The sequence below is a fragment of the Numenius arquata genome, chromosome 5, assembly GCF_964106895.1.
Source record: "Numenius arquata chromosome 5, bNumArq3.hap1.1, whole genome shotgun sequence".
Lineage (NCBI taxonomy): Eukaryota > Metazoa > Chordata > Aves > Charadriiformes > Scolopacidae > Numenius > Numenius arquata.
Genome location: NC_133580.1, coordinates 48,424,857 through 48,445,155, shown reverse-complemented (window position 1 = coordinate 48,445,155; position 20,299 = coordinate 48,424,857). Strand labels below are relative to the sequence as shown.

The 20,299-nt window shown below is 45.8% G+C and overlaps 1 protein-coding gene across 1 annotated transcript in view; it reads left to right on the top strand.

Moving 5' to 3' along the window:
* Window positions 1–18,376, top strand: part of ADRA1D (adrenoceptor alpha 1D) — a 47,341-nt gene extending 28,965 nt beyond the window's left edge. Inside the window, exon 2 of the mRNA XM_074147815.1 lies at window positions 17,808–18,376. Within this exon, the coding sequence (XP_074003916.1) occupies window positions 17,808–18,376 (569 nt within the window). The remainder of the gene's footprint in view (window positions 1–17,807) is intronic.
* Window positions 18,377–20,299: the final 1,923 nt, after the last annotated feature.

The following is a 20,299-nucleotide window of genomic DNA, read 5'->3' as shown; positions in this document are numbered from 1 at the left end:
TTGCAGACCTTGCCATCAGTGCCAGCAAAAGGCAGCAGCTTGCTTTGAGAGAAGGGACCCAGAAAGCCCTCTGTTATGCTTATTTCTTCCCAACTTTGTTTGCTCTGGGTAATTACTAGTACACCATAGGGTATTAGCTCTGGATGTGGGAGTGCGGAGAGACTAACTGGTCTCAAATACCAACATTGTAGCTCATTGTAATTAATTAAATGTTGACATGATCCCCAAGAAGCAAAACCTTCATTATATTCAATTAAACCCCTTGACACAGATGCTTGACTCATTGTCAGTCCCTCTAATTAAGACTAAATGCATAGAAATGTAGACATCATAGCACACGTGTGTCAAAGATCCCGGGGAAAGATCTTGCAGCAGGGAATAAAGGTCCACTGATCTTCTCAATTAAAGCAGTTTCTGGAACAGATCAATGGTTTCTCAAACAGTTCTTGCACTTATCATGTCTGCACACCCTCTGTGACATGGTAATTTTTACAACTCTCCTATATTCAGGACCTGCCACATTTTGGAATAGAGTTTGCTAATAGTAGTTGTAGTTTGCAAGGCTAGAAGGGACTTCTCCGACTACCTGCTGTGATTTGCAGATGACTGCAACACTGAACACCTCATTCAATAATTTCTTCTACTCCCCCATTACTCAAAAACAGTTTTGTCCTTAGAAAGATGCTCAGCATTAACTCAGAACTACAAATAATGGAGAATCCATGTCTCTAGTTACTCTTTTTCCAGTTGCTTTAGATCCTTACTATTAAAAATGACTGCTTGCTTTCCAGGCTAAATTGATCTAGCTATAACTTCATGCCATTACATTTTTCTACCATTCTTGGCCAGTTTAAATATGCGTTTGCTATCAGAAAGAGCTTCCCCTATATTTCACTGTGCTGCATGAGCAAGTTGCTTTCGTTTCTCTTGAATAATGCCAATAGATCAAGATCCTTTAATATCACGCTCTAAATCAAGTTTTCCAGACTTCTGTGTTGTCTCATAGAGCTCCTCAGTGCATTTTCTGTCTCCTTGGCTTCTTTTCTGCACTGTGGGCACCAAAATGGGACCTGATTTTCCATATGAGCAGCCTCCATTTTTCAGTCTTCCTTGGTCTTGTTCATCTGTTCCTGTTCTTGGCTTTTTTATGATCTGAGCTTGCGTTATTATTACTAGCGGTCTCTGAAATGCTACTCTTAGGTGGATCACACATACCTTTTTGTCAACAGCTTTGACAGCCTTTCTGTCAAGGAGGTAGCTGTAAAAGCAAGTCATCAACTGTTACTGGAGGGAAAGATAGCCCTTAGAGGTATTTAAAAGACATGTTGATGTGGCACTTAGGGACATAGTTTAGTGGTGAACGAGGAAGTGTTAGGTTTAGGTTTGATGATCTTAAGGGTCTTTTCCAAACTAAATGATTCTATGATTCTCTGATATTCCTGTAAAGAGCCATTTCACCAAAATGTTCCCATGTGCTACTATCCAGAGCAGGCATGAATACTAACCCAGAGCTGACAGTATTGCTAACGTATGCAATACTGGGATTGATACTGGGAATCCTCATGTTCGGAAGATATTTTCATGCTTAATGCCCATGAGTTTAATGAGAATTCAATGTGTAGCTACCTTTAAAATCTGTGCCATAACATTTATGTTAGGGATCATCAGATGTCTTAGCTTCACCCAGTACTACAAGATATTTGTCTTGGTACAAACAAGTTGATAGTCTTAAAGAAGCATATCACTGATGTTGTCTGAGACAGATGGTTTCAGCTGCCAGAGAAATTGCTCCTTTCAGCGTTTTGAATATTTGGAAGCAATTAGTAGGGGGATGTGCATTTGTAGGAAAGCTGGATCCAGTCTCACAGCAAATGTAAAGTCCGTACCCAGCCATAGATTCATTGCACAAGATAACACTGAATACCTGTTTGCAGACCTACTGACTGAGACATCCTGGGGACCCACTGGAAGCCCCCTGTTGGACCCCCAGTCACCTCACTTTTAGACAACACTGTTGTTGGTAGAAGTATACAAGAAAAGCAAGTTTTACATGGCATGAGTTTTTTTGTTCCCTTGACATAAGGACCCATCAAAATCTCCTAAGAGGGAGGTGGCAAGTCAGAAGCTAGCTGGTGATGATGGAAGAAGAGGAGATAATAATTACCTGAGGTGACACTAGTCTTGACAAGGGTTGTCCTCAAAAGCAGCACTTTCCTAAGGAGGGGTATAAAGCCCACTTAGGGTCGCATCCCTGGAATGAGAAGTGAATATGCAAAATTAGCATATCCAGAACTTAATTTGGAATCAAGGCCACATCAAGACAGGGAGTGCACCTGAGATCCCATGGCTATTACTTTTGAACAGTGAGTGCAGAGCACAGGAGGCAAAAAGGCTTGTTTATCTAAAGAAAAGGCGAGAGAGAGGCAGGCAGATATCTCATGGGATGTACTCAAATTGCCATGAAAATTGAATGCAAATTTCCATCCTTTTCCTTTAGGATCAGAGATTAAAAAAGAAATAGAGATAGGGCAGAGATGAAGCAGGAAGCATGTCAGTGGAGAATGAGCCTCATCACCATAATGAGGCACTTTGAGACACTCAACTCTTCTCAGCAGAGATCCCATTGCCCTGTGCATGCATTTAAACCAGGCAATGCAGCAAGTTTCTTGCATTCTCTCTCTCTTGAAATGTCTCCTTAAAACTCCATGTGGCTGTAAAGCTTAAACAAAACCACCGCGATATGATGGTTGGTCTGCTGCCACATTTCTTGGTCCTTCCCATATGTCTTTGTGCTTGTCCCAGGCTCAACTCTGTGCCTAACAAAACCAGGCAGCCAGTTTTTGCCTCTTGTGTCGTTTTGCTTTCTATTCACCCATGACATCCACGTGGAATGCTCAGGTAACAAAAAATATCAATATTTTGGGTTTTCCGGGCTTATCATCCCTTCCCACTGACAGTTCCTGACACCATTCTGCGTGGTTGTATCATGCTACCAGCACTGCTGGAGACTGCTCTAGTTCAGGCATCGCAAGCTCTCTCCTTTCCTGATGTGGTGCAACCCATGCAGTCTCTCCCATCCACACTGCCAGACACATTGCTGGATCACAAATCCTGGGGTACAAACCTTGTGTGTGCTGTAGGCATGCAGGAAACCTTTGCTCAGCATTGGATAGCAAACACCACCTTTGGGGACTGGTTTTCCCACCACTCTCTGTTTGTATAGTACCTAGCACAAAGTGTGGTCCCCCCATCACATCGATGCTAGCAAATAAATGGCATCAGGGTCAATATGTTAGCCATGTGCCTGGCATTGCCACAACTAAACCCTCCCAACCAGGGATATGCATGCAGGTACATCCCTTGCCTCTGCTATCCAATGCACCATGTCCATGCCAGAGTAATGCCAGGGTCCATGCTAAAAGTCTGGGTGTCCCTGCATCAAAATCTGGTCCTGTTCCTGTTCGCTGTACCACAGAGATATGGCTTAAGTGCATCACTGCCAAATACCCAGACAAGAGATGTACAGCTGGTCACATCAGACGGATGACATGACCCCCCTGCTGTGGAGATGAGGGAAAAGACCAAGTAAGAACAATCCTTTGCAGGCAACCGATGCAACATTAAACAGGAGACTTTATCCCTTCAAGTTAAGGGCTTCGGGAACTGTCGGGAGTGATGAGGATGTTGTTATCTCACCATTCCTGTTATATTTTTGGAGCCCTGTTACACTGACCCATTGTTTTCTGAGAGGGGAAAAACATCTCTTTTTGAAGTGCAATGTTTTTAGAGCTTGATATCAGCTGAACACTGGCTTCCAGGCCTGCAGAGAGACAGAGCAACTCTTTGCTATCTCCCCTGAATAATTCCACATTGGGGAGAAGAAGAAAATATGATTATTTTTTTTAAGTTTCCCTTCTTCTTGAAAAAAAAAAAAAAAGAGAAGGCAAGAGATGAGAAACTCTGCAGATTTTCCCATGCAAGCAAAAGCCAGAAGGGCTGTGCCTTGGAGCTGGGTGCGGAAACAGGGCAGGCGTTGGAGGATTTTCCCCTCCAAGCCTGAAAAGAAACAAGAAGTTGGCTGGCTGGTCTTGAATAAACCCTCCTGAGCCTGCAAAGCCAATCCCAATTTTTCATCAGAGCTGAAAATATCAACCTCCCCCATCCTTTCTTCCCCACCCTTTCCTCCGTGACGTCACAGCGCCTGGGTCCGGCAGTGCGGCTCTCCGCAGGATGCTGTTCAGAATCCTTCACAGCCAGCAACACCAGGAGGGGGGCATGGGCTGAAAGTGTTGCGGTGCCAGGCTCCATGGCCGATGACGTGCTGTCTGCCCAATTCTGATATAAACAGAATGTGCTTGGGACCGGCATGGTGGAAATGTGCTGAGAAAGCTCCCACACCTCCCCTTGATAGTGTGTTTTCCAAACGCTGGCGTTCCGCCACTAGCAAGTTCTCCAGGCTTGGGGCCACCAGCTTTCCCAGCAATTGGCTTAAGTAAGCCTTCCACTGTAGCATCCTTCTAGATCAATGGTCTTATCTCTCTTTGGGTCCTGGTGATGCTCACCCACCTAAGGTAAATTCTCCTCACCCTGCTCTATAAATTACAGTAAGGAGTCATGCATTTTGTTGTGGGGCAAAATTTTTTCCTGGGTTGGGCCCAATGAAAAATTGCCTTTTTCCTTTGTGCAGCTTGGATTTGGCCTCACTATACATAAAATGCCATGTGTTCCCAGCAGGATTCAACCCCTCCAAGGCCTGCCCCACAGTTAAATCTGATCTACATATTTATGAGCTTGTAAACAGGACAGGGCGGGTGAGTTCACATTCTTAGAAAACCAAGTGCAGAGAAAAGAACTTCTGAGTTGGAAAAACAAAGAGTAGTCTTGGGTCCGACCCAGCAAACACAGTGTTTTTTCCGAGACTTGAATGACTTGCTTGAGAATCATTCCCCTCCACTTCTTTTCTACAGGATTTCCCAAGCTCACTCTTTAGTTAGAAAAAATACATGTTCTCAATATTTCTGACCAGAGTGGAGGAGAGAGCTTGACAGAAAGGGACATTTTATGTTGGAGCTAAGTTGAAGTCTTTTGAAACATTAGCAGTAGACCAAGATACCTTGGGTGTCTAAAATGATCCTAGCCTCCTATGTCTAAACAAGTCACAACAGTGGGACAGCAATGAAAGCATTAAGAAGCCAAGGACATAGCCTCCTACTGCAAAGAGTTACGTTCCACCAAAAGGGAGCATTTTGCAAGGCCGTTGCAAGGCATTTGTTAAGGACAAAGTTATCCAAGGCCAAGAACTTTCATGGTTTGCCATCATACTATTTGAGTCACTGGTAAGCTCATACAGAACTTGAATAAGCAGCATCTTTGCCTGTTATTATTTGTGACCTGACCTCTGGTTGGATTTTTGCCCATGAGACACTCTAGCTATGGCTTGCTCCTGCTGGCAGATGGCAGCTAGTCAGCTTGTCAGTAAATGTTTCCCTTCCCCGAGGGCTGGTCATGCTGGCTCTGTTACCCGGAAGTGTGCCTGAGATGCCATCGTGCAGAGAAGAGACTCCCAGGCCCAGATGCAGCAAGACCTTCATGCTCAGGACACTTCCACATTTGCAGAATGGAGAGCCACAGGAGTGCTCCTCTCTGAAAGACACGCTGATTTTTGCATTGCCCTGAAGGGAACCTAGCAACCCCAGAAGGCCATTGTCTTCATTCAGATCCTGAGCCAGATGGAAATTTTCCTTTCAAAACCACCCCAAGCGTGTTTCCTCTGTTGAACCATCCAGGCAAGACTTTCACTGTGGTCTCTGCCATGCTCACTCTAACATCAGCACGTGGATTCCAGTCTTCTTCCTGCTCAGACATGCAACTCTGTTACCCTGACTTTTTCCTTCTCTCAGGAGGCATTTTTATATTTCTTTTTCTTCATTTACATCTGGCAAATAAGAACCTTCCTTATACCTCCCTTTGGATTTGCCAGATTGGGCAATCTTCTAGACTTTTTTTTTTTTTTCCTCCTAATTTCATTTATGTCCTTTTGCTGAGGCTCAGGATTTTAAGATTCATTTTAAAGTCCCCTTTGAGGCTGGAGTGAGGCTATTATCTGTGAATCATAAAGGAATAGGCAGTTGGATACACATATATCTTTCTCAAGCATAAGAAACACTGCAAAAATATTACCTTTAAGGGAGTCTGTATTAGAAGCCTGAGACCTGAGGCTTGGAAAAAGGTCCACAGAGCTCCTGTTAAAAATCAATAAGCAGGGAAAAACTCAAAGAATCATAGAATACCAGGTTGGAAGGGATGTCAAGGATGATCTGGTCCAACCTTTCTTGGTAAAAGCACAGTCTAGACAAGATGTCCCAGCATCTTGTCCAGCTGAATCTTAAAAGTGTCCAATGGTGGGGAATCCACCACTTCCCTAGGGAGATTATTCCAATGGTTGATTTTTCTCATTGTGAAAAATTTTCCTCTTGTGTCCAATTGGAATCTCCCCAAAAGTAACTTGTACCTGTTGCCCCTCTTCTTTTTCATTTGACTACTGGTAAAAAGGAACTCTCCATCTTCTTTGTAGCCCTTTAAATGTTGGAACATAGTGATAAGGTCTCCCTTAAGCCACCTTTTCTCAAGGCTGAACAAATCCAATTCTTTCAGCCTTTCTTCATATGGGAGGCTTCCCAATCCTTTGATCATCTTTGTGGCCCTTCTCTGGACCCTCTCCAGCTTGCCCACATCTTTTTTGTATAGCGGGGACCAAAATTGAACACAGTATTCCAGGTGTGGTCTGACAGGTGCTGAGTGGAATAATGACTCCTTTATCTCTGCTGGTGATGACCTTGTAGATGCAGCCCGGCATCCTGTCTTTGCGCTGCACCACACTGGTCACTCATATTGAGCTTCTTGTCCACCAGGACTTTCCATAGAGCTGCTCCCCAGTCAGGTAGATCCCAGCCCGTGCTACACTCCTGGATTATGTTTTCCCAGATGGAAGACCTTACACTTGTCCGTGTTGAACTTCATAACATACTTGTTAGCCCACTCTTCCAGCCTATCCAGGTCTTCCTGCAAGGTGGGTCTCCCTTCCAAAGAGTCCACTTCTCCACTCAGTTTGATATCATCAGAAAACTTCATCAGGTAACTTCAGAAAACTTGATCCCATCATTAGGTCACTTACGAAGATACTAAACAGAGTTGGGTCCAATATCAATCCCTGGGGCCCAACATCGACCCCGTTTGTGACAGGTTGCCAACTTGAAAATGAGCTATTTACCACCACCCTCTGGATACGACCTGCCAGCCAGTTTCCTACCCACTGCACAGTCCACTTGTCTAGACCATAAACACATCAGTTTCTCTGTGAGGAGGCTGGGAGGAACCATGTCAAAAGCATTGCAGAAATCCAAGTAGACAATGTCCACCATGCACCCCACATCAACCAAGCAGGTTACTTTGTCATAGAGGGTAATCAGGTTTGTCAAGCATGATCTGCCCTTGGTGAATCCATGCTGGCTTTTCCTAATCACCTTCTTCATTGGACTTATGACAGCCTCCAGAAAGATTTGTTCCATAACCTTCCCAGGGACTGAAGTAAGACTGATGGGCCTATAATTTCCTTCTTGTAGACAGGGGTGACATTAGCCTTCTTCCAGTCTTCTGGCATGTCCCCCAATCTCCATGACTTCTCAAAGATTACCAAGAGCAGCCTCACAACATCAGCCAGCTGTCTGAACTCCCTTGGGTGGATAATATCAGGGCCCATTGATTGTAGGGGTCAAGCTCCTCTAATAGTTCACATACCAACTCTTCCTTCACTGATGGTGGGTCTGTGTTTGCATCAACCTGAATTGTTGTTCCCAAGGCCTGGGCACAACGGTGCTGATAAAGACAGAGGTGAAGAAAGTTGAGAGGCTGAGAACCTCTGCCTCTTCAGCATTGTTGGTGGCTAATTTACCTCTCCTGTTTAATGGCAGGCCATTATTTTTCCTTCTGGTTCTGCTTGATGTTTACGTATCTGAAGAACCCTTGCTTGTAATTTTTTGACATCTCTGATCAATTTCAATTCGTGCTGAGCTTTTGCTTTTCTAACTGCATCTTTGCATGCCCTGGCAATGACCTTGTAGTTCTCTATGGGTATTTGTTTGCTTTTCCATCTCTGGAGTCTTGGTTTTGAGCAGACTCAGAAGCTCACAGTTAAGCCAAGAAGGTCTCTTACTCTGCCTACGTCTCTTACCTTTAAAGGGGATGAACTGTTTTTGTGCTTCCAGGAGAGTGTTCCTTAAAAACTCCCAACACTCGCTAGGTCCTTTATCCTCCATGGAAGCTTCCCACAGAATCCCTCCCAGCAGAGCTCTGAGTGAGCTGGTTTGCTCTTCTAAAATCTAAAACATTTGTCCTAGTACTAACCTTCAGTGTGCTCAGCAGGATCCCAGACTCCACAATATTGTGATCACTGCAGCCAAGGCTGTCACTAGCTGAGATATTACAAAGCAGGTTTTCTTGGATTGTGAGTAGCAAGTCTAGCAGTGCCTCCTTCCTGGTTGGCACATCTAACATTTTATTGAGGAAGCAGTCCTCTGCACATTCCAGGAACTTGATGGATGACACGTGAGCTGCTGTATTGTTCTTCCAACAAATGTCTGGGTAGTTGAAATCATCCATAAGAACCAAGTTCTGATGACCCAAAGCTTGCTTAAGTGACCCAAATATTGATTTGTTTGCCTTATCATCTCAGTTTGGATGTTGGTAGCAGATGTCTACTGTAAGATCCCCCTTGCAGACAATACCTCTGATCTTTACCTGGAGGCATTCAATAGGGCTTCCACAATCACCATAGTTGATATCTATACATTCAAGGTTCTCCTTAACATAGAGTGCAACTCCTCCTCCTCTTCTTCCCTGCCTGTCTTTATGAAACAGCCTATAGCCATCCATCGTGATCTTCCAGTCATGTGAGTTGTCCCACCATGTTTCAGTTATTCCTATGACATCGTAACTTTCTGACTGGGCACAGTCAGTCAGTTCCTCCTGTTTGTTCCCCGGGCTGCATGCATTGGTATACTTACACTAGAGATCATTGGTCTTCTGGTTCTCGTCTTGGGATGGAACATTTGTGGCTGCTCTAGTTGGCCTGGTTTCTTCCCCGATTGGTTGCAATGGCATGAGAGTTGCTACTTTGGACCCTGCCCGCCAAGTCCTTCAGTTTAAAGCCTGCCTCACCAAGTTGGCCAGCCTGCTACCAAAGATTTCCTTGCCTCTTCTAGGCAGATGGGTGCCATCCCTTCCTAATAGGCTATAGTCATTGAAGAATGTCCCATTGTCATAAAAGCCAAAACCCTCACGACAACACCAGCCAAGAAGCCAGAAGTTGATTTGCATTATATGTCTATTTCTGGATGCACCCTTTCCTCTAACTGGTAAAACAGAAGAAAAGATAACTTGTGCACCGATACTTTGCACTTGCACCCCTAGGGCTTTGTAGTCTTCCTTGATTCTGCCCACATTCTTATCCTGCTGACATATATACTTCAAAAGTATGGTTGTGTCATCATGACACAGGGCTACAGAGTTGGAGCGAATCCCTTCTTGGACCTTCTACAGACCCAATACTCTAAATATTTATACATCAACATCTCTGCAGTGGCTGGCCACAATCCCTTAATTATTCCTTTATTATCTTGAGCACGACTTTCTTCTTTATAGATTCCTAATGAAAGATGGAATGCAGTACATTCAGTTCAGGGCAATGAAGCTTTGTGCATTTGCTAGCATGGGACACACAGGTCTTTGGAAGAAGAATGCAATGAATGTAATGACCTTCTGGGGTTTTGCTGCTGCTGCTTTCAGCTGTGTGCCCCCAAACGAAAGGTCAGTGCCCTCCCAAGAAACCTGGCATATTGAACCTTCTTTGGGCCCCCTCACCTGTCTGGAATAGTATCACATAAGCATATTCCCAATGGTATGCAGCAAATTACAAGTTTAGCTCAACTTGCTCAGGAACCAAGCTAACTACTAGAGGTCAACTATACTTCTGGAAAAAAAAAAAAAAAAGTAGAAAAAAAAAAGCCAGTTTATGGTCACAAGACCCCAGAGCAATGGATCTAGAACAGACTAGAGCAGATTAAGTACTTTATTGCACCTGGCCCAAAGCCTCTTCTTGGGCCCCATGCAGTGCCCCAGTGGTCCTACAACATAATTACTGTCTTGTGGATTTGTGAATCTCTGGAAGAGCAGGCGGTGTTGTGTGGCAGCCCACCACAGCGGATCTTCAGTCTGAAACAGATGCTTTGCATTGCATGCCCTATGATGTGGCATGAGGGCACATGGAGGTAATTAAGGGTGCAAAGTCTGCTGGGACACTGTCGGAGGTGTCAAATCTTTACAGACTTCTGGGAACAGTCTCTGGAGTGAACTGTTCCCTGGACCAAATTTATCTGGAGAGGTCTAGCTGGACCACGCTAAACAAATTATCACCGTGCACAATCCAAGACTTGGTATTACTTGTTAGTTTTCTGTTAGGTAACAGCATAGATGTACCTGTGTGGCTCTTCACTATGTCACCGTTCACCACTATGAAAGGCTCACTGGTGAAATTCTTCCAGTGATGGCAGTCCTATCCTGCACAGGAGAGAAAATCCTATCCTGCCCCCTATCCCTGATGCATGGGAAGTTTTGGAAACTCTTCCTAAGAGAGGAGAAGACCACCAGATGCCAATGACATTAAGGGTGAAATCTATCAGGAGTAAGCCCGGATGCCCATGATGTGGTTGCCCATGAGCCAGGTCCAATCATCTGAAACCTACTGTGATCCACCTACCCAGGACAGACTTACACTTAGGATGAGATGGGTCACTCATTCTCACTACAGAGTCTACTGACTAAACCATTCACTGTAAGAGGAGCCCAGGGACCTGCTGAGATACCTAAATTCAGTTAGGTGATTCACATAAGAGACGCATTGTTTTCAGGAAATTTGATGCCTCAGAAACATCCTTATGGCAATGACTCCTATCAGTGGTCCAGGTTCTCTGGATTGCTTCGAGAAAAGTTCCAACATGAGCTTTGAAGAAAATGAAGGACAATTTCAGTTAATGTCCTACTGATGTGTTGCAACTTAGAGGGAAGCTTTTGGAGACATCACTAGGACCATACTGCCTAGAGGTTAGGGGCCAGGTTTGACGACCATGAATTAGACCAATAAATGATCAGAACAAGGCTCTGCTGCATTATCATTCTCTTGCTGACAGGCAAACTGCACTCAGACCTCAACTTGGGGATTCTTCTTGAGAGTGTTGGTGTTTTTCAGAGGCCCTGATGCCCCCCAGGCTGTTCTCTCCTGCCTTTGCAACTGACCCACCACCCCCAGACTAAACCATGCTTCCCTGAGCCCCACCACACCACAGGCTGCACTCCCTCCCCATGGAGACCCTACATGCCAGATATGCACACCCCACCATGAGTTTTGGCATGGCCAGGGTCTTCTCCCTGCTTTTCTTCATGGCCAGATCAGGGTGCAGAAGCTGGAGCAAGCAGTCATGCCTATGCACAGAGAGGCACACAGGCAGCTCACAGGGACTTTCATTGGCGTGACAGAAGCTGTCGCTTATTCGTGACATTGTTTATGGTGTCGGCTGGAAGGCTCACAGGCCTGAGGAATTCCACCCGATATCCCAACGCCATCGTCCTCCAGGGAAAACACTGGAGTCACTGCGAACGTGCTGTCCTCCTCCCTACGCCAAGCAGCTCTTGGATCCATCCTAGGAGGGCAGTGAACTCCCTCATCACTCCAACACACGCCACCAGCTGCAAGGAGGTGTTAACCCTCTAGGGACCCTGATACACTTACAGATGTCCAGTGGAGGTGGTCAGTAGAGGATGGAGGAGGTCAAAAAAGACTGGTCAGAAGCTGAGACTCCCAGTCCCACACATAGGCAGAAATCCTTGCTGATTTCCAGCCCATTCTCCCATAGCTTGGCAGCCACATCAGGGAGGTTATCCATCATGGGGGCGCAGGAAGGAGCTGGCAAGGAGGGATGCAAGCTGAGTAATGAACAGAAAGTGGCAGCTCATGATTACTTTGGATCGGATTTAATCAATTTACTTTGTGAGAACCAGAAAAAAGGAAGGAAAAGACTGACTCTTTCTTTGGCCAGGAGAGCCCGCTGAGCTTCGCTGAGCCTGCTGAGCTTCAGCAGCTATGGTACCTCCTATGTCAGGTTTTTTCCTGTAACAGCTGCAGTTCTCTTGACTTGCTGCTCTGATACATCCTGAGGGAGTCCTCAGACACCTCCTGACCTTTGAGGCCACATTCATAAGAAGCTCAGGTGATAGGACATCTGTCTCCACCACAGGCCTAATCCTATATATGGATTTCTGAAGCTTCCTAACTCAGGAACAGAGTGGTTTGCACCTTGGTACATTTTTTCTTTTCCTTGAGTTTGGCCCATCATTTTTTAGAATCCACAGCCTCCTGCTGCAGGGACATCCACAGCTGAGCAACGTGCCATGAGATGAGCTGTCTCCTCTTCTTGGCTTTTAACCTACCACCCGCCGTCTCCATCTCCTGTGATGACGTTCATAGTAGAAAAGGCAGTGAATAATAGCTCCTTGTTTGCCTTCTCCGTGACATTCCATCAACACCTGCAAGGTCCAACTCTACATAAGCTATTTTTGTCCAGGGCCCTTCCTCATTCAAAGCCCACACCAAGGAACAGCGAGGCCCCTTGTCAGTGTGAACGATCCTGCTGGTCCTCACGTTTCCCATTCATGGTAGGACAGCCACGAATTTGGCACTCTGTTTTTCCCACCTGCTATCACGTCTGCAGCATTTTGTGCTATGGACTATTCAGGACATGCTGTAAAGCAGGGCCCTTTTAAAACAAAGATACCCTTGCCAACTGCGGCAAAAAGCAAGTCTGCTCACAGATTTTGGCTGCGTACTGGGAGCTGGGGCCAGAATTTAGATTGGACTGGGTCCATTTTCATTTGTGCATTTGTCTTTTTTCTTGTTTTGCTTTATTTTTGAGTGCTGAACACTGGGACCAGCAACTCTCCAAACAATCCAGTGATATCACCTTCAAGTGAGTCATGGGGAGGGCAGGGTGGAGAAGTGCAGACAAGAAAAAATCATGAGAATGTGCTAGCCCAAACAATCTGAAAAATATGGGATATGTATTTGGATATGTGGAAGAGAGATTGCATCCACTAGCCACCCAACACAGGGTGTCACAACGTTGGGGAGAATGCCAATGGCTTCAGAGATTTGTACCTGGCTGTTTTTTTATGAGCAGGTGACATTAACTAGGAAAAAAAAAAAAGTGTAAGCACACACACAACATACAGACACATATGCATGTCCTGCACACGCACACACACACACATATACACATGCTGTAAGAACAGTAAATAAATTACTTTTTTGCTTCCACTTCAGAGCACATACTTTATTGGCTCAACGTTTGCACCACCGAAAAAATGAATTTCAGTCTTCAGATCATGTTTAGTCTCTGAGTCAAGTCACTTTGCATGGTGCCGCCAGGCTTTCCCTGACTTCAACTGCAGCTTTCTTAATTTCTTAATGATCTTGAAGATAATTATTTAGAATTACAACGGACCTGCAGCGCTTGCTCAGACCCAGCTCTGTGACTAGGATTCAGACTTTGCAAGACGTGGAATAACATTTTATAAAATGACAAAAGGTATTAAGGGCCCAAATAGACTTTCAAGCGCCCAGCAGTATTATTATAATTTTTTTATTTATTAAGAGAAGACAAAGTCCTCAGCAGGATCTCCATAAGCCAACATGGAGCCTTCTCAACAAAGCAGTGGGAAATATGAAAGACAAGGCTCTGCATTACCTAGTACTGTCTTCCACGCATCCGAACAACATCTATGCTCCTATATAGTAACTGTTACAAAGCCCAGTCCAAAAAACCTCCCTCTCTCAAAATGTGTATGAAAGCAAGAGCTAATTTCTTCCATTCTTTACTCATTCCCTAGATAAGATCCCACAACTCTTCCTCACGTGCAGCCTCCCAGTGCCTATCAAGACAGTCTGATACCCCAGCATGTACAAAGTTACCAGCCAAAGACCTGTTCTGGGAGCTCCCTGCCTAGTTCTGTTCATCCCAGTGTGATCAAATGAGGAAACTATGGATGCACTCAGTACAGTTCTCTTCCAAGGGACACGCTTATTTGCATGGTAATGAGGATGGTAATGAGCGCCTTGTCTTCAGATGTACACAAAGTTCTAGTGGGTGAAAAACAGCCAAAGTTGAAATTCAGAGAATTCATAGCTTTTTTATCTTTTCAATTTGTAATTTTTATCTGGATGCAAAAGGCAAAGCATGTAGTACAGAAACTGCGTTGTGCAATGAACCACTAAACCTTAGATGTAAGTTATTATTTTAACAACCATCAGGCTGTTTAAGCAAGCACCAATCTCTTAAGTGGCCCGGCTCAAGCAGTAATTACCAGCCTCATTTCTAAGGAGACCCTTCTTTTATTTGCTTTGTTACCATAGCTTTTTGTTTTCTTTTTCTCTCTGTTAAAGTTAAAAAATGCTACATAAAGCTGCAGCTCCTCTGAGAACCCAATGCGCACTGCAAACAGGGTTCACAGCAACACTGTTGAAAGAGTTTATGGTAATTAGCCTCTTTCTCCAGTGGGGAAACTGAGGCACAAAACCTCTCCCCAACAAGGGAATGAGCAGGATTACATGCTTAATGAAGTCCTTCACCTGTCTTGGCCCCAAACGTTCACACTGAGCTATGGCGGGGTCAAGTGGGGACAACACAATGTCTTAGGGCTGAGAGCCAGGGATCACCTTGCAGAGAGCACAGGGCTCCGGGTAGAGGCTGATCCCTGGGCAGGATAGAGAGTGGGGAGTCTGGGCAGAAAAACAGACCCATCCACTATTGCCAAGACTTGAGACTTAGGAGAGGAATTGATGCCAGGCTTGGAAAGCTGCTGCTGGTCCATGTTACCCAAAGCATCGGATGGTGCCTGTAGGTCCAGGTGGTGGGTTGGGGGCAGTGTGAGAAAGGGGCAAGGCTCAAAGCCATGGCTGGATGGAGAACAGAAATACTACATGCAATGCAAAGGTGCTTCGTCCCCATCACCACTGAGGTGTTTAAAAGCTCCTGGCTAAACATGCAGGGGTTGGTGTTTCTGCTGTGGTGATTCAAGCAGCCTAGCACTAACCTATAATGTTCACGACTGTCCCAGAAAGAATAAACCCACTTTTTACAGGTTGCCCAGGGAAGTTGTGGATCCCCCATCTCTGTAAGTGTTCAAGGTGAGACTAGATGGGGCTTTGAGCAAGCTAGTCTAGTGGGAGGTGTCCCTGCCCATGGCAGGGGGGTTGGAACTAGATGATCTTTAAGGTCGCTTCCAACCCAAACCATTCTATGATTCTATGATAATCAAAAACAACCTCTACAAAACCTAACCCTGGTGTTATTGCTCTGTTCAAAACCACAGGCTACGACACCAGCGGCTGCTCATTAAACTGCAAATGCCATTCATTTCCATGAAGGCCCCAGGTCTTTCCAGCTCAGAGATGTCAGTCCTGCTTACTGTCCTTATTCGATACCTCCTTCAGCACATATTGACAGCCAGTACTCTAGCCCTACAACTTGGGTTGACCTTCAGCAGATATTTAAGCTGTATGGCCACATCTGTGCTTTTCCTGCCATTAGAAAATGCTGAGATCTGTCTGTCTTCTCCCATATCCCCATGATGGAGTAGCCCACGTACCTAATGCTGAGTCTGGCTGTAATTTCTGCACTTTTTAGCGGTAAGTGTAAGAAAGCTTTGCTGGAACCAGTTCTCTAGGTTTCCTGGATGATAGTTTTTCTCCAGCAAACAGCTTGGGGAGATTTTATGTAGTGTCAGTCCCAAATTCCTGGCTCCTGGCACTTGTTTTACTGTTTTGACACCAGGCTTTTGAGCACAGGAAAAATAATAATGATATCTAGAGCTAATGTTATTTACTAAAATACAAATTAACGCTCGGTCACATGGCAGCACAATTTGTCATTCAGAGCTAAAATTAAAAGAAATTAAGGCTGAGTCAGAAAGTTATTTCAGATCTGAGTGGGGAATGCTGAGTGACAGTCATGTGGGAGCAACACTGACATCTTCTGGCCATAAAAAAAATCTCCAGCTTCTTCACCAAGAAAACCACCGGGAACCTCCAGCACAAAAGCATAAATATGGGTTAGGGTAGACAAAAGAGGTTTTTCAAGCAGCAGATACAAGTTTGGGGTGGTGGATATTATCTGAGTCCTCTTTAACTGTCCAGCTTAGCACCAGTGCAAAATTTGAACAGGGGATGTGTGACACTGCTGATCCAAAATATGTGAGTGTAGGAGGTGAAAGGGTGTTGCTCTTCCATTAGTGCAGATGCCAGGGATGTATCCATCCATCTACATTGCAGTGGTGAACTGTGCAGTGCACCACGTAGGAAGAAGCAGGCACCAAGAACAGATCCCTGAAAAACACAGAATCAAAGACTAAAAGAATAGTTTGGGTTGTTACGGACCTTTAAAGTTTATCTGGTCCAACCCCCCTTCAACGAGCAGGGACATTTTCAACTAGATCGGGTTGCTCAGAGCCCCCAGCAGACTGATCTTGAATGTTTCCAGAGATGGGGCTTCTACAGCCTCTCTGAGCAACCTGTTCCACTGTTTCACCACCCTCATCATAAAAAATTTCTTCCTTCTATCTAGTCTAAATCTACCCTCTTTTAGTTTAAAGCCATTACCTCTTTTCCTATTGCAACAGGTCCTGGTAAAAACTTTGTCCCCGTCTTTCTTGTAAGCCCCCTTTAAGGACTGAAAGGCTGCAATAAGATCTTGGAGCCTTTTCTTCTCCAGGCTGAAAACAGGTGTTCCATCCCCCTCAGCATTTTTGTGAGCCTCCTCTAGGCCCGCTCCAACAGGTCCATGCCTTTCCTGTGCTGAGGGCTCCAGAGCTGGACTCACTGCTCCAGGTGGGGTCTCACCAGAGTGGAGCAGATGGGCAGAATCACCTCCCTCAACCTCCCGGCCCCACTTATTTTGATGCAGCCCATCATTGTCCAAGCAACAATTTTCTCCATCTGATCTGGAATGGGGCAGGGCCTGGCTGCTGATAAACCAAGGAGGCATTGGGGACCACTGAACTTTTTCCCCCAAATTATGCCCTCATCCCCTGCTGTAGGGTCTCAGAAAGAAACCCACCCCCTAGATATGGAAGATACATCTTCAGTGCAAGTATCCTGCATCAGTTCAGAGCAGGATGGCTGAACCCACACTGAGGGAAACAGGTTTGGCTGTTGGGTTCTGCAGCAGGACTTTCGCCTCTGGAGTGCATGCTGGACTTGGGTTTAGCTGGATGGAGGTCTGGAGGGAGGTGTGAGAAAAATCCTCTACACACCCCCCCACCCCTTAGACTTGTGTAGCTGCTGCAACAATTAACAGGCTCCCTGCAAGCTGTATGGGCTTGCCTTAATGGCTCAGAGCTGCGTTTGAGGGTGCTGGGTCCATTGCTAGGAGCCCTTTTGCAGTGGGGGCTAAGAGGCTCCTGGTAAAGACATAGTACTGTACATCATTATTACTTTAGGGTTGATGGCTTGCAGTCCTGCAGTGGTCATTTTTTCACTCTGGTGGCAACAACATTGCTAGCCAAGGACCTAACAGCAGAATCACACCTTCAACCTTTTCTGCAGGTGTCTCCTCTTCCAGACTGGGCTGACCACCACCCTTGCTACCCTGCACTGCCACACCCCTCTCCTTCCTCTAACCATATTTCTTTTACTCTCTTCCAAGGTTCTTTCTTCCCATCTCTGAAGCCCTCCGAAATTGTCTTCAAGGTCATCTTCTGGCTGGGTTACTTCAACAGCTGTGTGAACCCCATAATCTACCCGTGCTCTAGCAAAGAGTTCAAACGAGCTTTCATCAGGCTGCTCAAATGCCAATGCCACCGGAGAAGAAGGCCCATCTGGCGTGTCTACGACCATCACTGGCGAGGGGCCTCCATTAACAGCTCAGTGCAAGACCCTGAGATGGACCTGAGGCCCAGGATTAACACCCTGAACAGCTCGTTCATATTTAACTCTTCCTTGCAGGAGAGAGCCGGTAAGAGCCGAACACTCAGCTTCAAGGGCTGGAAAATGCTCACTCCTTTCCAGAAACCAGCATCTACCCAGCTGAAGGAGAAGATGAACAGCCTTTCTAACAAAATCCGCGGTGGCTCCAGCAAAGGCGGGGTGACAGCCACCTACAAAACAGAGGTGGAGTCTGTCTCTATTGGGGTCCCTCATGACTTTGCAGAAACCATTGACTATCAAACCTATGACTTAGCAGACTGCTGTGGGCTGCGAGAAACAGATATTTGAAGATACTGGGACTTCTGTTGACGGTTTCTTTAGAGGTATCTAGCAGAAATGAGACGGGATACCATCTGTGGATGTCAGGCAGACTGGAAGCAGCAATCAGGTATAAAATGCAGTTGCCCAAAGGTTATACAAGCATCCACCATGCAGAGGTCAGCCTCTTCTCTGGGATTATGGGTTCCTCAAAAAAGAGCCAATGGCATATCCCATTTTAATGAGCCACAGCAGGAAGGAAAGATATGGGGTGGATATGGCCTTAGGAAAAGAGCTGTTTCCTCCAGTGGATGGTTATCTTTGACTTTAGAAGAAGCTGTGCAATTAAGGGAAACCAGGATGCCTCCTTTGCCTTAAAAACACCACCACAAAATCTAATGGAAAGGTCAAACCCCAAAAGATGCCAACCCTGCCTTAGTACATGTGATCATGTTTCCATCCAGAGGCAGCACTCAGAAAGGATGCTGATGAACAGTAGGCGGCAGCTGAGCCTTTAGATAATGGGTGGGGAGCTTGTAGGTCTACAGGGCTGGGCAGGACCTGCAGCTGAGGCCTTTGCTTTGGAGGGTGAGCAGACTGTGGTATTCCCAAACAGAGTGGGAGGATCCTGGCTGTCAGCCATCATGTCTGCAGTGACCTTGCACATAATCTGGTTTTAGGCCCAAGGAGCAGTCCAGATGTATACACTGATGCCAAAGGGTGTGCAGGTCTCTCTTCTCTAATTCCAACCTGTGATGCATTTCTCATTTCACTTCCCAGTGAAACACTTGCAACCCACCTTGCTCTAGTGCACATCCCTCTGTGATACAGAGGGAAAGCAGCTCCTTTTGGTGTTGGTCATCCCCAGTCTTTTTTTGTCCCTTTGTTGCTCTTGTTGTTGTACCTCTCAAACAACATGGAATAAAGATGCACCCTAGGGGCTTCACTCAGGTCCATAGTCAACCTGCGCTGTGGCTCAGGAAAGGTGGGATGGCTGAGTTTGGGGCCTGTTTCTACTACCCACAGAGTCAAAGCTAAAACAGAGCTGACGTGCAGTTGGAGCTCCCTTGTGTAGATGGATCTTTGCCCCAGTCAGGGTCACACCCATGACATTTCTCTCCAGTCATTTACCACATACCTGAAACATCAAAGCCTGTGGTGACAATCAAAAATTGCCCTTGGTTACGTCTGCTAGCATGGTCAAAAGCAGTGTCAATAAGGGGGGGGGAGGAAGAGAGGTGTTGCCCTTCTCACAGCCCCAGAGTGTGAGCTCCCCTCAGGAGGGCACCATGGCCTCCTCTGGGGACCACAGGGAGGTTGGAGCTATGACAGGTCCACCTTGACCAGGCTCACACAAACCATGCTTTGCAACTCAGAAAAATGGTCATCCAAACTCTGCTTGGCCATGTATTGCAGGCACTGGTTTTATCAAATTTCAGACAGGCAATGAGACACAAAGAGATATTAGATAAACTGTGGGCAGAGGCAGGAGACACATAGGTGATGGAGGCAAATTATAGATCTGAGGTGCATGATGGAGGCAAAATCTGGATCTGAGGTGCAGTGTCTCAAGCCAGGTGAGTAAAAAACAGGAATATGATATTGAGGAGTGGAGACATGACATACAGCAGCCTTCCAGTACCTTATAGCAGCCTTCCAGTACCTAAAGGGGGCCTACAGGAGAGATGGGGAGGGACTCCTTATGAGGGAGTGTAGCGATATGACGAGTGGTAATGGTTTTAAACTGAAAAAGAGGAGATTTAGATTAGATAATAGGAAGAAATTCTTTACTGTGAGGGTGGTGAGACACTGGAACAGGTTGCCCAGGGAAGTTGTGGATGCCCCATCTCTGGAAGTGTTCAAGACCAGGCTGGATGGGGCTTTGAGCAACCTGGTCTGGTGGGAGGTGTCCCTGCCCATGGCAGGGGGGCTGGAACTAGACGATCTTTAAGG